At 41.4% G+C, this 17209-nt stretch overlaps 1 protein-coding gene across 3 annotated transcripts in view; it reads right to left on the bottom strand.

Moving 5' to 3' along the window:
* The window catches only part of CRADD (CASP2 and RIPK1 domain containing adaptor with death domain), a 202488-nt gene extending 186115 nt beyond the window's left edge, over window positions 1-16373 (bottom strand). Inside the window, exons 1-2 of one of the 3 annotated variants that reach the window (XM_037141881.2) lie at window positions 16241-16373; window positions 14705-15008 (exon numbers count right to left, since the gene is read on the bottom strand). In XM_037141881.2, coding sequence (XP_036997776.2) covers window positions 14705-15002 — 298 coding nt within the window. In that variant the 5' untranslated portion in view covers window positions 15003-15008; window positions 16241-16373. Of the gene's footprint in view, window positions 1-14704; window positions 15009-15567; window positions 15806-16042; window positions 16210-16240 lie in introns of those variants that run through there. The other 2 variants (XM_037141888.2, XM_037141898.2) reach the window with 2 other exon arrangements.
* Between the last annotated feature and the right edge of the window lie 836 nt (window positions 16374-17209).

Here is a 17209-nt window from a genome sequence, read left to right as displayed (position 1 = left end):
TATCAAGTAAATAATAACTTTCTGAAAATGGCTGGAGTTCAGAAAGGAGAGAGCTTCAAAAACAGAATTTCCCGTGGTAAAAATCCAAATATTGCAGTACAATACTCATTTATTTTAAACCATATTTTCCTGGAGCAATAAAATTATGAATGATTTCCATTTTCTTGATACCTTTCTTGTCTTTTTAAACAATAAATATGGTTTGCTTTTACATTCAGAAAAATAGAGCTATTTCACTTAAAAAACATTAAAAGTTTAAACTAACAAATATTTGTTATCAATTTACAAATCACTTCCATGTATGGCCGCTCATTTCCCATTTATGATAAATGTTTTTAATCACTACATCTGATAACTGCTGTAAGGCCCCCAAATGACTTGACACTCCTCCCAAGGAAATTCGAGAACTCTCTCTTTTCTTTGAGTCTGGGCCTTGGGACAGCTTACTCAGAGGAATACAGCGAAAGTTAACATGATGCCAGTGTCCCAGCCCAGACCTTAAGAAACTGGCAGCTTCCACCTCCGCCTCTTGAAACTCCACCAGTGTACTGTGAGGAAACCCCAGCCACAACGAGAAAGGCCTAAGTGGAGAGCAGCCAGTGAGCAGCACCAATATACCACGAACCTCAGTGACCTATCTAGGAAATGGATCCTCTGGCTCCATCTCAACTAACACCAGGTAGAACAGAAACAAGCCATCTCTTCTGAGCCCTGCCCAAACTGCCCATTCACGAGTAAAATAAATGATTTGAAGCCACTAAGTTGTGGAGAAGCTTGTTATACAACAAAAGACAACTAGACTACCATATTATATTTTATTTATTTGCTTCTACCTTTCTCCAAGTACAATTTAAACTATTTGCAGATATGCCTCTGTTTTTACATTCATCTTTATAGTCATTCCTTCATTCATTCAATAAACTCATGAGGACTAACATGCATCTAGCACTATGCTGAACAGGTCCGAGGGCAGAGAGATAAAAAGCCCGTGGCTTAGAGAAGACTACAGTCTAGTTGTACAGACAAACAATAGACAATAACAATCATAATCTCAGAGCCTTAGCAGATTAGCCAGCAATGGTAGATAATCAATAAATGTTGGCTAAATGAATGAACGAATGAAGTTCTCAGAACTACTTCCAGAATTCTGTACATACTACCATCATTTTACAGATGAGGTGCTCCAATTAGCAATGTATTACTTCTCGGCTCTAAGTTCACCCTCCTCCCATACTTGGGGACACTGAGGCTAAATTCTGGAAACATTTCTCTTTTCGCCAGATGATTCAGCATTAGTTCATTGACAGAGGGACACTGCAAGCCCATAGCTGCAGAGTGGCCATTCTCTTCTGGTTTGGGATGCTTTATACCCTCTAAAGTTGACAGCCACGCCCAGGGGCATTTTGAAATCCTAGCAGTGCTCACTCTCCAGGGAATTTCTCTGCCACTACTCAGCAGAAAGTTTTCTGAAGGTCAGCTCAGGTCCAACTACATTCCCTCCAAGTTTCTCAACCAGGTAGGTGGTCCTTACAGACTAGCTCCTGCATGTACCCTCTGGCAAGGTACATATCCACGAGGCAGTAGTCACTTCATTTCCAAGGAGGTCTTAGGAATGCGGAGGGGCCTCCTGGAAGCACTTAGCACCTCTACCCTGTACTCTCCTTTGGTCCTAAAAAAAAGCAGCTTCTTCCATTCACGATTTCTATATTCCTCTTAGATCTCTTTTACCCCTTTAGTAATGAACCAGAGTTAACTTTTTGCTAGTTAATAATTCATTATGTTAAATTTTTCTTGTTCAAATTACTGGTTTTTGCCAGTAAAGGTATGGTTTTTCCTCTTGCATGGATCTCCTGACTGGCACATGAAGTAATAAACAGCAGCTTAAACAAACAGGAGAGGCCTAAAAAAGCACAACTGCCCCATAGCACCATCGAATGACAGATTAACAATAAAAATAATTAGAGAGTTTAAAGACTCAACAAACAAAAACTGCCATTATCAATCTCATTCGAAATCTTTATGTTGTCTAATCACTTTTCTTAGAAAATGTTTCTTATCATCATTGGTATTTTTTTTAATCTTTCATTTGGTAAACTATTAAAAAAAAAAATGGAAACGTTGGCCAAGATAGGGTCAAAAAATAAAGTGGCCTTGGCTGGTGTAGCTCAGTGGATTGAGTGCTAGCCTGCAAACCAAAAGGTCACCAGTTCGATTCCCAGTCAGGGCACATGCCTGGGTTGCAGGCCAGGTCCCCAGTAGGGGTGTGGAAGAGGCAACCACACACTGATGCTTCTCTCCCTCTTTCTCCCTCCCTTCCCCTATCTCTAAAAGTAAATAATTGAATAATTTTAAAAAGAAAAGAAAGCAGCTAAAGCTTACCCAGGTGACACCCATTAAAACCAAGAACTAATACTAGAGATAGGGTAGCCTAGTGATTAATAGCGTGGACTGGAGAACCAGACTGTTCATGGTAAATCTCTGCTCTGCTTCTACCCCAGCTGTGTCACCTAGGGCAATTGAGCCATAAATTCATTTGTAAAATGCAAATGATAATAATAGTACTTACCTCAAAGGACTATGAGGATAAAGTAAGTTTACATATGTAAAACCTTTAGCTAGAACCCAATTCAAATTCTCTAACTTTCTATCCACTTTAACATTCTTTTTTTAAAATATATTTTATTGATTATGCCATTATAGTTGTCCTATTCCCCCCTTCATTCTCCTCCACCCTGCACACCCCCTCCCCCACCTTTTGTTTATGTCCATGTGTCACAAGTTCTTTAGATTCTATATTTCCCATACTATTCTTGTCCTCCCTCCTGTCTATTCTCTACCTACCATCTATGCTACTTATTCTCTAACATTCTTAATCAATTTTTCCCCAACGTCTTCTCATTTTGAAAAGATTTAGGACTTTTGGCCAACCTGGAGGTGTAGGTAGATATACTTTGCCTCCTCACACAACCAAAACAAGGACAACAACAAATTTAAAACAAAAAATAACCAGAACTGCCAGAAAAATCGAACTGTATGGAAGTTAAACAACCAAGGAATTAAAGAAGAAACATTCACCCAGACTGGTAGTAGGGATGGAGACAGGCAGCTGGCATGCACTGCAAGGGCAGGTGGCAGATGAGATGTCCCACATTTGCATGCGGATAAACCAGGAAGAACAACTGGTGAGAGAGAAAGACCATGCAACCCAGAGTTTCAACATAGGGAAATAAAGCCTCAAAACCTCTGACTGTAAAAATCTGTGGGGGTTGCAGCAGCGAGAGAAACTCCCAGCCACATAGGAGAGTTCATTGGAGAGACCCATGGGGTCTTAGAATGTATAGAAACCCACCCACCCAGGAATCAGTACCAGAAGGGCACAGTTTGCTTGTGGGCAAGTGGAGGAAATGACTGAAAGCCAGCAGAGAGCGGAGCAAGCAGCACTGTTCCCTCTCGGACTCCTCCCCCGCATACAGTGCCAGCAAAATGGGTTGCCCCATCCTGGCACAAACCTAAGGCTCCACCTCTTCTTATGTAACAGGCCCACTGAAACAAAGAAATATGGCCCAAATGAAGAAACAGATCAAAGCTCCAAAAATAGAACTAAGACAACTTTCAGATTCAGAACTCAAAACACTGGTAATCAGGATGCTCACAGAAATGATTAAGTATGGTCGCAAGATGGAGGAAGAAGTGAAAGCTATGCAAAGTGAAATAAAGGAAAATATATAGTGAACTAACAATAACAGGAAGGAAACCAGGACTCAAATCAACAGTTTGGACCAGAAGGAAGAAAGAAACATTCAACCAGAACAGAATGAAAAAATAAGAATTCAAAAATTTGAGGAGAGGCTTAGGAACCTCTGAGACAACTTTGAACATTCCAACATCCAAATCATTGGAGTGCCAGAAGGAGAAGAGGAAGAGCAAGAAATTGAAAACTTAGTTGTACAAATAATGAAGGAGAACCTCCCCAATCTGGCAAAGGAAATAGACTTCTAGGAGGTCCAGGAAGCTCAGAGAGTCCCAAAGAAGCTGGACCCAAGGAAGCACACACCAAGGAACATTATAATTACATTACTCAAGATTAAAGATAAGGAGAGAATCTTAAAAGCAGTAAGACAAAAGGAGTCGGTTACCTACAAAGGAGTACTCCTAAGACTGTCAGCTGATTTCTCAAGAGAAACCTTACAGGCAAGAAGGGACTGGAAAGAAGTATTCCAAGTCATGAAAGGCAGGGACCTACATCCAAGATTACTCTATCTAGCAAAGCTATCATTTAGAATGGAAGGGCAGATAAAGTGCTTCCCAGATAAGATCAAATTCAAGGAGTTCATCATCGCCATGCCCTTATCATATGAAATGTTGAAGGGACTTATTTAAGAAAGAGAAGATGATTAAACCTATAAACAGTAAAATGCAAACAAACTCACAACTATCAAAACCAAACCTAAAGAAAAAAAACAAGCTAAGCTGTGGGGGCAACTTTGTCCACAAAGTCCCCCCATCGGCCACAGATGAAAGTGAAACTACCAAGACATGATCTGCTTGGGGAGGAAAGGTGGCCGATCACTCAAAAAGGAAGGGCCAAGAGCCCCCTGCTCAAGGGACTTTTATTGCCCCTCCCGTGAGGGGTCTTACCCATCATGGGCATCGACCATGCTTTGAGGGCAGGGGAAGAAGCTGAAGCAGTGTTTGCTACCAGAGACAAGCTTTGTCTTTTAAGCGGCTCGCATTCCGGAGGTCGCTCACTCAGTCTTAGCCACGGGAGGCAGTTACAATTCCTGAAACCAGGCAGAGCGGTTCCCAACACTAAGCAAACAACCAAAACAGGAACAGAATCGCAGAAATGGATATCACATGGAAGATTATCAGCAGGGAGAGGGAGTGAGGAGAATGGGGGAAAAGGTACAAGAAATAAGAAGCATAAATGGTAGGTAGAAAATAGACAGGGGAAGGTATAGCATAGGAAAGAATAGTATAGGAAATGTAGAAGCCAAAGAACTTAGATGTATGACCCATGGACATGAACTAAGGGGAGGGAACACTGGCAGGAGTGGGGGGTGCACAGCACAAGGGAATAAAGAGGAGGAAAAAATGGGACAACTGTAATAGCATAATCAATAAAATATTTTTTAAAAAGAAAAGGTTTAAGAACTGTCTTGTTCTAAAAACTTCTCTCCTGTTCTTTTCTTATTACCTCTGGCCTTCAACCTGGGCCTTGCTGTGTTAACATGTAGAATGTTCTCCTTCCTTAAAGAGCTATCATTTCTTTTTCATGCCCGTAAGTGTGGCACCTGTTCAATATAAAAAGAATGGGAGTGACATAGTATAGCGGACATCTCTTAATCAGCTTTCCCCTCTTCCTTTGGACCTGTCCCTTCCCCACTCCATGTGACTCTGACGTTTGAGGGGAAGGGCTTACGATGGAACTTTGGTCAATCAGACTGAATCCTGAGAGAAGGCAGTGGAGGAACTCAGCTGGAGATGGTCACTGATGGCCACAGAGCCTCAGAGTTGCCTCACTCCTGCCCTTATTGAGCCCTAGAATTTTAGGAATTCTTTCAAAGTTATGATCTACCCAGTATACATTAGAAAAATTCCTGGTTTTGCCTATGATAGCAGGAAGTCTACTGCTTGAACCAAAGAGCCTGCATACATGCTAACAGACTGACTTACATCCTTCAGTTTTCATATCTATAAAGTGGGGGTCTCTTGGGTCCCTCCAGCTCTCCCCGGCAGATGTGCTCTGCTTGCTCTGGAATTCTCCGTAACAACATCACTATCACCCGTCAGCATCCATATATCTTATGTACAAATCATGGAACCAAAAGTTGTTTTTAAAGCCTTTTATTTAGGCTGTAAAACCACAAGCTTCCTATTTGCCCCTTACTGCATCTCAGTGGCATTATTCTGCTAACATCATTTTGCCAGCTTCTCTGCTATGGTACTGAGCATAAATAGAACATGAACATTTCCAGGAATTGTCAACTTGGCACTTCTTACATGGAGTTAAAATTTCTCTTATAGCACTAATGAAAATAAAGCCTAGGACTAAAACGTGCCCCAAGCTTCTAGAGGCTGTATTTCCTTCTCAATTAAAATTTACTGTTTGGAAAAGTACAATGTACTCCTTTTTTTCCTCTGGAGGGAAAAGTCCTCCAAAGAATCATATACTGCTTACTGTGCAAACTAAGGAACAAGTATAAACACACCTGCCTATTAAAATTAAGTAAAGGCAAACATTCCTGCAGCTAGCTATGACAGCAGCCTGCAAGTCCAAACTATACCTGTAAAAAGAGAAAGCTACCTTGCTAAGTGTACAGTTAAACTCTAAGGCTGTACCACCAGAAAAGCTGGTTATTGGAACTGCCAGCTTTCAATAGCATGATTTAAGAGCTGCAAAAATGGGGCCTGATTCCAGTATTAGGGGAGCCAACACGCTGTCCCCTGGTCATAGCCAAGAAAATTTAGTCCCTTTTTATTCTCAAGGTAGCAAGGTAGGATGGGAGTAATCCATAGGCTGCTCTTTGACCGGCCCCCATGGCCCTACATTAGACCTTACCAGCCAAAAAGTGGATAAAGAGAGACAGGAAAGAGAGATACCAACGACAGGCAGGAGAGACACTGACAACAGGCAGGAAAAAAAGCCAAAAAATCCCCTAGTGCTGTGTGACCTGGAGAGACTGGAGTAGCGGAGGAAAGAATGGGGGTTGGTAAATAACGGGCTCTGCAGCAGCCACCAGTTATCAGAATTGGGAAGGAGACAAAAGTGAATTCTGAGAATATATTTTTATATGCTATGAATTAGCAGGCTTTGAAGTCTAAGTGGCCAGATTCCAAATTTGGTTCTAGCACATCGTATGACCTTGAGGGAGTGACTTCCATCTCTGTGCCTCCATTTTCTTATCAGTACAATAAGGATGATAACATCACCTGCCTCGTCAAGTCACTTCAGGATTACATAAATTAATAAATGCCAACACCTGGAACAGTGCTTCGCACAGAGTAAGCCCTCAATAAATATTATGATTATTATTATTTTACTGATACAATTTAAGGTTCTTTGTGAGCCATAGAAAAGACTAAAATTCATTTTTAGTTACAAATACATTGTCTGACCAACCCACAGGCAGACAGACTAAACCAGTCTCAGTCTTCCCTACTGACTGTTCACCTCTCTCCTGCTCTCATCCACCCTCAAGCCATCATCAGCTTGCTTCGCATCTCAGAGCAGCATCCGGCTCATTCTCCACTGGTGGGTCCCGTCTCCATTTGGACCGAGCTTCATCTCCAGAGCACAGAGTACTGTGGATAAGTTTTAATTAACTAACAATGCAAAGAGACAATAAAAAAAATGATTCTCCCGAATCCAAATTCACCAGCTAATTCAAAATCCTCCAATCAAATTCATTCTATATACATCTAGCCTATGTATTTCTATAGAATTCTAATGGAGCTCAAGGTTGGTGTTAGAGTGACACCTGTGTGGGTCTAAGATTCTGGAACATTCTTAAGCAGCAATGTTCAAAAAATTCAGAGAATTACAAACATTTGTGATTACAGATTTAAAACAAAACTATGTATCCTTCTACATCTCCATTCCTACCACCTTTCCACCTACCCCCCAGAGAAAAATAAGAATAGCTCTTCAAGTAAGTGCACAGCTTGGGGAGGCCCACACTTGGGGAGCAATAAGTGAGAAAGGAGCCATGTGCCTAATCAGTTGGTCTGAAAACAAGATGTTCAACATTGGATTTACTTAGAACAATCTAGTAGGGCAATGGGCCTGTGTCTATGCGTGTTCTTAATACCACCGCCTAGACCCCGCCTCCACAGACTTTGGCATTAACTGGCCTGGGCAAAGCTTGGGGATCAGTAGTTTTTTAAAAGCCAGAGATGAAGCTAAATCAATCCTGATGGTCAATAAGGTAACTGAAGTAGCCAAATGACCAATGCAGCCACTGGCAGGGGGGCGGGGGTGGAGAATAGTCACAGTGAGAATCCCTAAGAGAAAAAAAACAGTAAATCTACTTTGTAAAGTGAAATGGATGCATCCCTGCTGGGGAGAGACTTGTCATATGGTTTGCTTTTCCTAGAAAGAGCTGCAATTAGCTGCCAGCAGATGCATTATTTCATCAGTCCCATAAATACTCGATAAAATTCTTCCACTCTGCTTTATGTCAGCCTTGCAGGGGTGGAGGGTGAGGAGAATCTTCTGATGAAATGCAGTACTGAACTATCAAAATTTCCTTCTAAATGATTAAAATTAGCATTAATAAAAATAAAATATTTTAGTAAAATCTTATCCCAAAATACCTCTAAAAGCCCTTGAAAATTTTCCTCTGAACATGAAAAAAAAAGCACTAGTAAAATTTTTACAAAGCTAATTTCAGCTATTAACTCTACAGCATAACAATTCCATTTCAAACCCAGTGGGGAGCCAAGATTGCACAGCAGAAAAAGTCTTAAATCAAGTGTCGGGAGGCCTGGATTCCAGTCCTGGCAACAAACATCTAGCTATGTGATCACAGCTAGGTGTTGACTTAATCTCCCTAGGACTTGGTTTTCTCAGAAAAATTAGATGAGCTGTAAGTCCCTCCCAGTCTAAAAGTCTGGAAACACCAGGATATGTCTTCATCTTGCTGACTTTGTTACACTAGCAAATTAATGTGTTTACAATTTACACAACCTAAAGTTAAGTCATTCTGGCAATTCTACTAATAATGTTAACCAGTTCCAACCACGGTGCACAAACTGAATGAGCAAAACAGTAAAGTACCTTGACTATGGCGCTATTTTCTATCTGAGTGAGAGCTGGTCTTCCTTCCCCAACTCTGCCAGCAGGCAATGGCTCCTGCCCCAAACTCCAGGCATTTTTTTAAGTGAGAACATACGTGAAAAGCATCTTCATATTTTTGGCCATATCCTCATACCATTATTATTTCTTAGTATTTTTCTTTATGTTGACTCATTTTAGCTTCAATAAAAACAATGTATTCTTTAAATGAACTTCATACACAGAAAAGGTTTTTTGCCATAAATGAAAGAAAGATGTTAAATGGATACAAGAAAAAAAAGCAAAACAACTACATTCTACCTAAATATTGTTGTCCACAGAAGGCTTTAAGCATGAGGACCTTTTACTGCCTGTGAAAAGAAAAACTGCAAATATCAGCAATATGTTTCAGGAATATTTGCACCCAACAGAGGCTTTTACCTGGTTATTAGTATTGAAACAGAAAAAAAAAAGGAAATAAAACTCTCACCATGGGATTCAATCCCATTCCACATACCATCAAAAGTCATTTTAAGACCCACCCAAGATCATGGCTGTGCACACATCTCACATTCTGGAAAACACAACAACAAACGGCTGCGACCGCACCTATGCTGACGTGCACTGTGACTAATCTCTCCAGGAGGACGGTCCCTTTCCAAGATGGGCCTGGGCTCTAGCCACACTCTCATCTGGGGCTCCCACTACCTGAACTGCTCTTCCTCCTATGTCCACTCTGTCACAGAACTTAGGTCTCTGCTGAACCTCCCCTCATCAGAGAGGCTTTCTCTGACCGTCCCCAATAATATGCTAAGCCCTTGCTCACCACCACACATGCTGTTTTTCTTCACAGCACTATCATCACCTAATATACAGTCATGCGCTGCTTAAGGACAAGTATATCATTTCGAGAAACACGTGGTTAGGTGATTTCACTGTTCTGTGAACATCACAGAGTGCACTTACACAGACTTAGATGGTAGAGCCTACCACACACGTGGGCAATATACTATGGCCCACTGCTCCCATGCTACAAGCCTGTATGGCATGTTACTGTATAAACGACATGAGATTTAATCAAGTGTATGAGAAAATGATACAATCAAGAGATGTGGTAAGCTCCAGATGTTTGAGGCAGCTGCTAGAGTAGCACTGCATACTGTTGTACAGTACGATGTTTGTAATAAGTAGAAAGAATACTCTAAAAGAATAAAAATTACAGTATGATAGAACATAAATCAATAACAGTTATTTACTATCAACTATTATGTGCTGTACCTAATTGTATGTGCTACACTTGTATAGCACAGGCAGCACAGTAGGCTTGTTTATACCAGCATCACCACAAACACCTGAGTGTTTCCCTACGACATTGCCCTACGACATTATGACGGCTAAGACATCACTAGGCAATAGGCATTTTTCAGCTCCTTTATAAGCTTATAAAACCACCATCATATATATAGTCTGTCATTAACCAAGAAGTTGTCATATAGCTCATGATTGTATTATTTATTCATTTACTTGATGCCAATCCCCATCAAACTGTAGAATATAGTGAGCTCATAAGAGTAGGGGCTTTGTTTACTGTAATATCCCTAGCATCTAATGTCTGGCACATGGTCAATACTCATTATCTGTTGAATGAACAAATGAATCCCCTCAGTTGATCTGAAGATCCTTCACACATCTTTATTACCTAGACCCTGGCACCCAGGTCCTTAGGAAGATATGAAAATCATGCCAGGGGAAACAAGAAACCTAAGCTCTCTGTGGACTCTGCCCTTACCAAAAGAAAGGGTCTTGCTGAGAATGCTCGCTCACCATTCCCTCTTTAGTACACAGGATGCCACAAAGTAAACTCTACTCAGCCACAGTAGAAGTTCCTGGACAGACCATAAGCTAGATAAACTGAGATCAACACTGAACTTATATGCAGAGTACAGTCAAGTCACAGTATGACTAGAAAATCCCAGACTACGAAGCTCTCTAATAAACCTATTACAATGCCTAAAATTTTTGCCATTATTGCTCAGTAACATCAGATGCATCCAAGTCTACATGTGGAAGCCAGAATATATCTTGAGAGAGTGGCTGATGAGCCTATACATGGTCAGGCAATGCCAGCTCCAAAAGGGGTAAGCCCTGGACAGGCTGAGCCCTGGAGCTGGTGAGTAGCGGAGAACAGGCCAGCCGTGCGTCTTGCTCCAGGGAGGGCAGCCATGGAGGCCAGGGCACAAGGTCCATGGCAAGGACTCACTAGCTCAAGCTCAAGCCAGGTTGAAGTAAAGGTCAGCCCCAGGACAGCCACTCTAGCAGGCTAAAGAATTGAGACATCTGATGCTAACATAGGAGGCACAGAGTTTTGTTCCAAGATATCCTGCCAGTGCAGCAGAAATCTAGCTTAGAGAAGTAAAAAATAAATAAATAACTCCCAAGCCTAAAGGGTTAAAGGCAGAGTTGCCGGCTGACTGTTAAATGAGGATCAGGGCAGAGACCCAGTCTCACAGCCAGGGCCAACACAATGGACCGGGAAGTCCTGGGACCCAAGAGTCACTCCCACCATCACTTAGACTAAGTCCTACCAGCTAGTGAGACTGCGGCTGCCCCTAAACCTCCTTTCCAGATCCAGAGTAGCTCAGGCACTAGAGTGCGCCTGTTACTGCAGACAGAGCAATGAGCAGTGGGAAGGCAGACGGGCAGGCATGTGTGGCCTTCACCCAAATTCAGCATTATCCTCATCTGCTAAATGACCTCAGGAGCCGAGAGGATCTCCAACTGATCTAGTGTCTACTTCATGACCTTGGCCAGTATGAGACACACTGTACTATGTTCCTTCCATGATGTCACGCTGGATTAAGTCATTTTATTGCCAGAATTCCTCTTTTAAAAGATAAGAGTCCTTACAGGGTGAGAAAAACACAAAATCAATTCTCCATTAACATCCTAGAGTTTTATTAACAGAGATAGGGAAGACCAGTCATCTAGGCAGATTCTGAGAGAATCAAAGGTTTAAATCCAGAACATACATAAAAAGAACTAACATACATAAAATCAAGCACCAAATAAGGCCTTTGAGGCAGCTCCAAATTCACAAATGAAATACAAAAATTCAACTCAGACAAACAAAGGGGAAACAAATAATCCCTGGAACAAGAAAACTCTTCAATAAAATAAAATCAGCTCTTTCTTAAAGAAAGACCTACCTCTTAGATAAAGAGAAAGCCATTCCTTCTAAGAGGAAACTACCAAGTCTATACAAATTAATTAATAATTGCAACCAAAATTATTGAAAAGGGTCAGAAAGGCTGATGTATATATACACCTAGATAAGCACCACACTTTCCTACAGTCTAGTTATTCAAAATTCAAAAATTTACAAAACTTTTAATGGACTATTTACATTTTTATTAAAATTACTGTATTACAACACTGAAGAAGCACTGAGGTCCTGAAAGATAGGCCTCTAGGTCCATTCACAATTTTTTACAGGGACATTAAATTGAAGGCACTTCAACTCTGATTTTTTCCCAAGATTTTTTAAAAAAGAATGTTTCACTTAAGTCCCAATTTAATTTTAGAACTAAAATACTACCATCAAATTAATTAATAATTAATTTAAACACAAAGCTGAAGGTCTCAAATAAGAGGCCATTACCTAAGAACTCCTTTAAAATAATTTAATTTCCTCCATCCCTTACATATATTATGTGTATATATGTGTGTATATATACATACAGCTAAAATTATGGCATAGTGAATTTTTCTACAATGTATGTAGATTTTAAAAGTGATGATTACGAAGTGGAAAACTACAAAGTGAAGAAGGGAGTGACAAACCCCAAATTCAGGGTTTATCAGTGAGTGGGGGTTGAGGATGAGGGAGGACTGGGGAGGAGCACCCCGGGTCCTCAAGGGCAATGGTAACATTTTTTTAACTGAGTAATAGGGAAACAGAAGTTTACTATACCATTATTCTCCATACCTTATGTATATCTTGTGATCTTAAAATACTCGATAATTAACAATAACTATTTTAAAAGTGAATTTACACAACTGTCATTGTAGAAGGCATATACAGATATATGTAAATCAAACTGTCTTCAGAATATTTTTTAGCAAAGATACTCAACAAGAAAACAATTAAGAGTGCTTAATTTGTGCAGTAGCCAACCTATCTTCACATTTGACCACTCCCACATAATTAACAAACTAACATTATTTTTCTAAACTTCAATACAGACACACTAGATTTTTCTTCCCACTCTATAATGTTTTGTTCTGCTTACTTAAAAACAAAACAAAACTATTATTCTCTCAACTTCTCTGTAACTTTCATCATTTGGTTATAAAACATCTTAAATTTTTTTCTTGTTCTCAGAATGAATCTGAAGAAATGACAATGACGTCATACCCCTATTAAAAACACACAACAGTACTATTTACATCACCCGAAGTGATTATAAAATTACAGTAAACATTTTGGTAGAAACCGGCTTTCAGTTTGCTGTTTTATTGTTTCCAACTATATTTTGCCAAGAAGAACCTCTAAGTCACATACCAGGAAAAGACATCGGATACCCTAATATTTTTTTAACATCTCCCCAATTCTATGCAATTTATTCTGCTTTCAATAAAGGAGTAGAAATGTCTTAGACACTTTCATTTGTCTTTGTTCTCATACCTGAGAATTCCTGTGGTCTTCAAAGACCAACTACTTTCAGCATTTCAAAAAGCATAAAACATAAACTGGCTTGTAATTTGGTCATACCAGGAAATGAAAATATTTTTTTCTTTTTCCACTGGGATTTTACTAGGCCTTCCTAAGTTAACTGGTTAACTCATGCTGATCAAATATTCAGACATATGTCATTAATAAAAATAGAAAAATTAATCATGAGTACTTAATAAACATCTGTAAAAATCATTCAAAATATGAGCTCCATGAGGCAAAAACAATAAAAGTGGTCTTTTATTACTGGTATTTGCTTTTTAACCAGATATACTGGTATTTTAAAAACAGCACTAACAAAGTCTAGCAACCACTGATTGGAGAAGTTTAGACTTCTGAAGCTATCAAAAACTCCAGAGAATGTTGATTTCCTAACTCTGATAAAAATTTGGAAGTCAACTTTCAATTTTTTTTGTCAGTTCAGTTCTCTGCTCCTCAGTTTTTGTAAAAAGTATAAATCATGGGAGCTGTTACAAGGGGACAAGTATTTCATATCACATCTTCCTGCTACAACCTAATGCCAGGTTAACGGCCCTAGGGCTCTCTTGTCCATAGTTTTCAACTTTCCTTAACATCAAAATGACACCCATCACAAACTACTATCCTTACAAAGTTAAATACTCTGGGTGTCTGAATAAACCAAACTACACAGGATGACTTTAAATCAATACCTTTAAAAACAAATTAAGCCAGCCTTCCAGATAATCCCTTTTGGCCTCGTAGTACAGCCCAGGGAACAGGTGCAAGGCCAGCCTTCCTAGAGGCTGTCTCCTCCTTCAAGAACCTGACCTTTCCAGCCGGCAGCTCTGGCACCCATGAAGCAGTTACCAGGAGGCCTAATGCCCACTTTCCCGTCTGCACTTTCCAAATGGCTCCTGATGCCAACGACTGAGATATGACCTGGCTCCCAGATGAGAACATGACTCCCCAGTGATTTGCCAAGTTTCCCTGGAAGCATTTCTGTTCTCTGAGCGCCCTCCTCACCCTCTCAAGCATGGTTCATTTTTCCTTCTTTCCTGGCACTTCCTAATTCCACCTCCCCATCCCACCCCTGTAAATGCCTTGTCTTCAGTCCAAACTCCTTACCCACTTTTGGGAACTGCTGATCCCCTCGCAGCCTAAAACCCCAATTTCAAATCCAAAGGCTGTAATTCAACAATTCTGGAGCTGGTCTGAAGTGATCTTTTGAGGCATACCTGCACGCAGCTCAGTTATGGCTTCTTCTCTTGCCTTCTCTAGCTTCTCCCTCACCCAGGGAAATTCTTGTAGGGAATCTAGGAATGTATCAAATGCTTTAGGACCTCTGGAAGGCAGGATATCCAAGAGCAGCATTGTTTTCCGGAGGCCTGTGGTTTGAGCTTTGATTTCTTGAACATGGTTTTCTGTTAAGACCCCTTCCTGGTAAAGATACTGAAGAACCAGTCCCTCCACCAGTACTTCGGCACCCAGCTCCAGGCGGAGGGAGCGAAGCACTTGCTTGTCTCTAGCCTCCATTTCCCCCTGGGAAAAGACAAAATTGTAGCTCAGATTACAGGAATACTGATGTGTCCCTAAAGCTATTGCCCTACAATGTCATCTCCTGAAGGAAATGGACATCTTTGAACCCTAGAGTGCCGGCCATGGTGTTGAACTTCCGGCTATTAAGCCAAGACTAATTCATTTCAACTGTTTCAAACATAATCTGTTTCATAATTCAAGAAAACTCTCGAATATGAATCTTTTTTTTCTGATTCTGGTTTCCACACAACGGGAGTCCCAGCTCAATTCCTTATTCTATAAAAACATTGGGGGGGGGGGGAGTGGTTCAGATACCCTGCTTTAAAAGCAACTTTTATCAGAGTAGTACATTAAAAGACATTTCATTTTAACATAGTTGAGAAGAAACAGTGGTTTTATTTGAATAGTGTCTTCAGCAGAGTTGCCCCACCACTGCAGAAAACTGCCTGCAGGTGCCCTTTTGAACATGGGTATTGGCAGAAGCTGCTCGGCAATGGGCACGGGGGGGGGGGGGGGGGGGGGCCAGAAACCAGCAGTACCAATAAGTTTAAAAATCTCTTACCGTAGGAGAAAAGGTTTATACACCATCACATTCAAGAAAAACATTTAAGTGTTTGTGTCCAGTCTCCAGTAATCTTGTATATAATCAGAAATTCCACCCCATCCCTTGAAAAATTCAGACTTGCAAGTCTGAATTGAAAAAAGTCCACACGCCAGGCCTGACACGCAGGGTTTGAGGGCATTTTGCCAAGACCACTGCACCAGTGAGCTGAGGGGAGGTTGTGTAAGTGGCAGGGGCACCCACACAGAGTGAACCACGGCCCGCGCCCGCCCCCCGCCCCCAGCCCTCCAGGCAGCCCAGGGCCCCAGTCCGAGTGGTGGCAGGTGAGGATGCCGTGCACTTCTTGGCTGCCGGCGCCCATTTGCAATTTGTTTTTGTCCCGTCTCAGCAGCGGAAGCTTGTATCACGAACAGGAGGGACTACGAGAGGTTTGGGGGACAACCTGACCCGCTAAAAAGAAGGTGTTGGGAATGACCTTCTGGGAGGACCGAGGGGAGAGCTGGGCCCCGCTCACCCCCACCGCCAGCCACCCAAAGCGGCTCCACTCGGGTTTCCGCCCGCAGGATAGGAGGGAGGGGGAGCCGTGTCGGCCCAGGCCGTTAGGCCACAGACCCCACTGCACCGGGCCTTCGAGAAAAGATGGATGCGGAGCTTCTGCTTTCCTGTTACTTACGTCTGCAAACACGTATCTTAAAAAATAAATAAATAAAACTGCCACCGGAATCCAGTGTTAGGGAACCTGAGCCATAAGCACCATCTTTATCAAAGGTGAAAACCGAGAACAGGAAGTAGTGTCGCCATCTTTGTTGAGGGCAAAGACAGGAAGTGCTGCAGCTATCCTTATTGAGCGCTCAAGTGTCGGGCTGAAGACTTTACTGCCATGTTTGTTGTGGGTAAACAATATAGCCGGCTGGAGATGAAAAGTAGTGTTACTTAGTGGGCGGGGAGGTATCTAAGGAAAAAAAGTAATTGGATAATTGCATTTTTAACACAGTAACTCCACCATGGCTTTGCACGTAATTGAAACACTAGGTCTCAAAAGACATTTTATCAGCGAAGCCTTATAGGACCACTTTATTTAAAATTGTAAAATCCATCTCCTGCACTCCTATGCCCTTTTCCAAGTTTTATCTGTAGCACTATCACCATCTTACTAAAACTTCTACTTATTTATCGTCTCTTTCCCTCAAGAAAAAAATGTAAGGTCATTTCGTTATATCACAAGGTTCCTGCTCACAAAGCATCTGCAAATCGATCAGTTAGGACTCAGTTCCAGTGATCAGATACCTACTCCAGACGGAAAGGGATTTTTCATGGAGGTGAATTGGGTACATTCACAATCATTGGAAAGACTGGAAAAGGTCTGGCATACAAACATAACTCCCTAAACAACAGTGACAAATTGGCCCATGGGCACAACCAGGAAGATGGAGTCCTGAAGCCACTACCCCACAGTTCCAGCCTTCTCAACAGTGACAGACTGGGCAATGAAACGCTGCTGCTGAAAAAAACAAGGTCTCCACAGCTGTATTTGCCAGCATCATCAAAACAGAATCTGCAAACTTACTCTGATGTACGAAAGAGGACCCCCCCCCAAACCCGAATTATCTTCTGGAGGTTTGGGCCCCTTGTAGTACAGGCT

The sequence above is a fragment of the Artibeus jamaicensis genome, unplaced genomic scaffold (genome assembly GCF_021234435.1).
Source record: "Artibeus jamaicensis isolate MK-2021 breed Jamaican fruit bat unplaced genomic scaffold, CSHL_Jam_final contig_1028, whole genome shotgun sequence".
Classification (NCBI taxonomy): domain Eukaryota; kingdom Metazoa; phylum Chordata; class Mammalia; order Chiroptera; family Phyllostomidae; genus Artibeus; species Artibeus jamaicensis.
The sequence above is the reverse complement of the archived record's forward strand: the minus strand, read 5'-3'. Positions and strand labels throughout refer to the sequence as shown.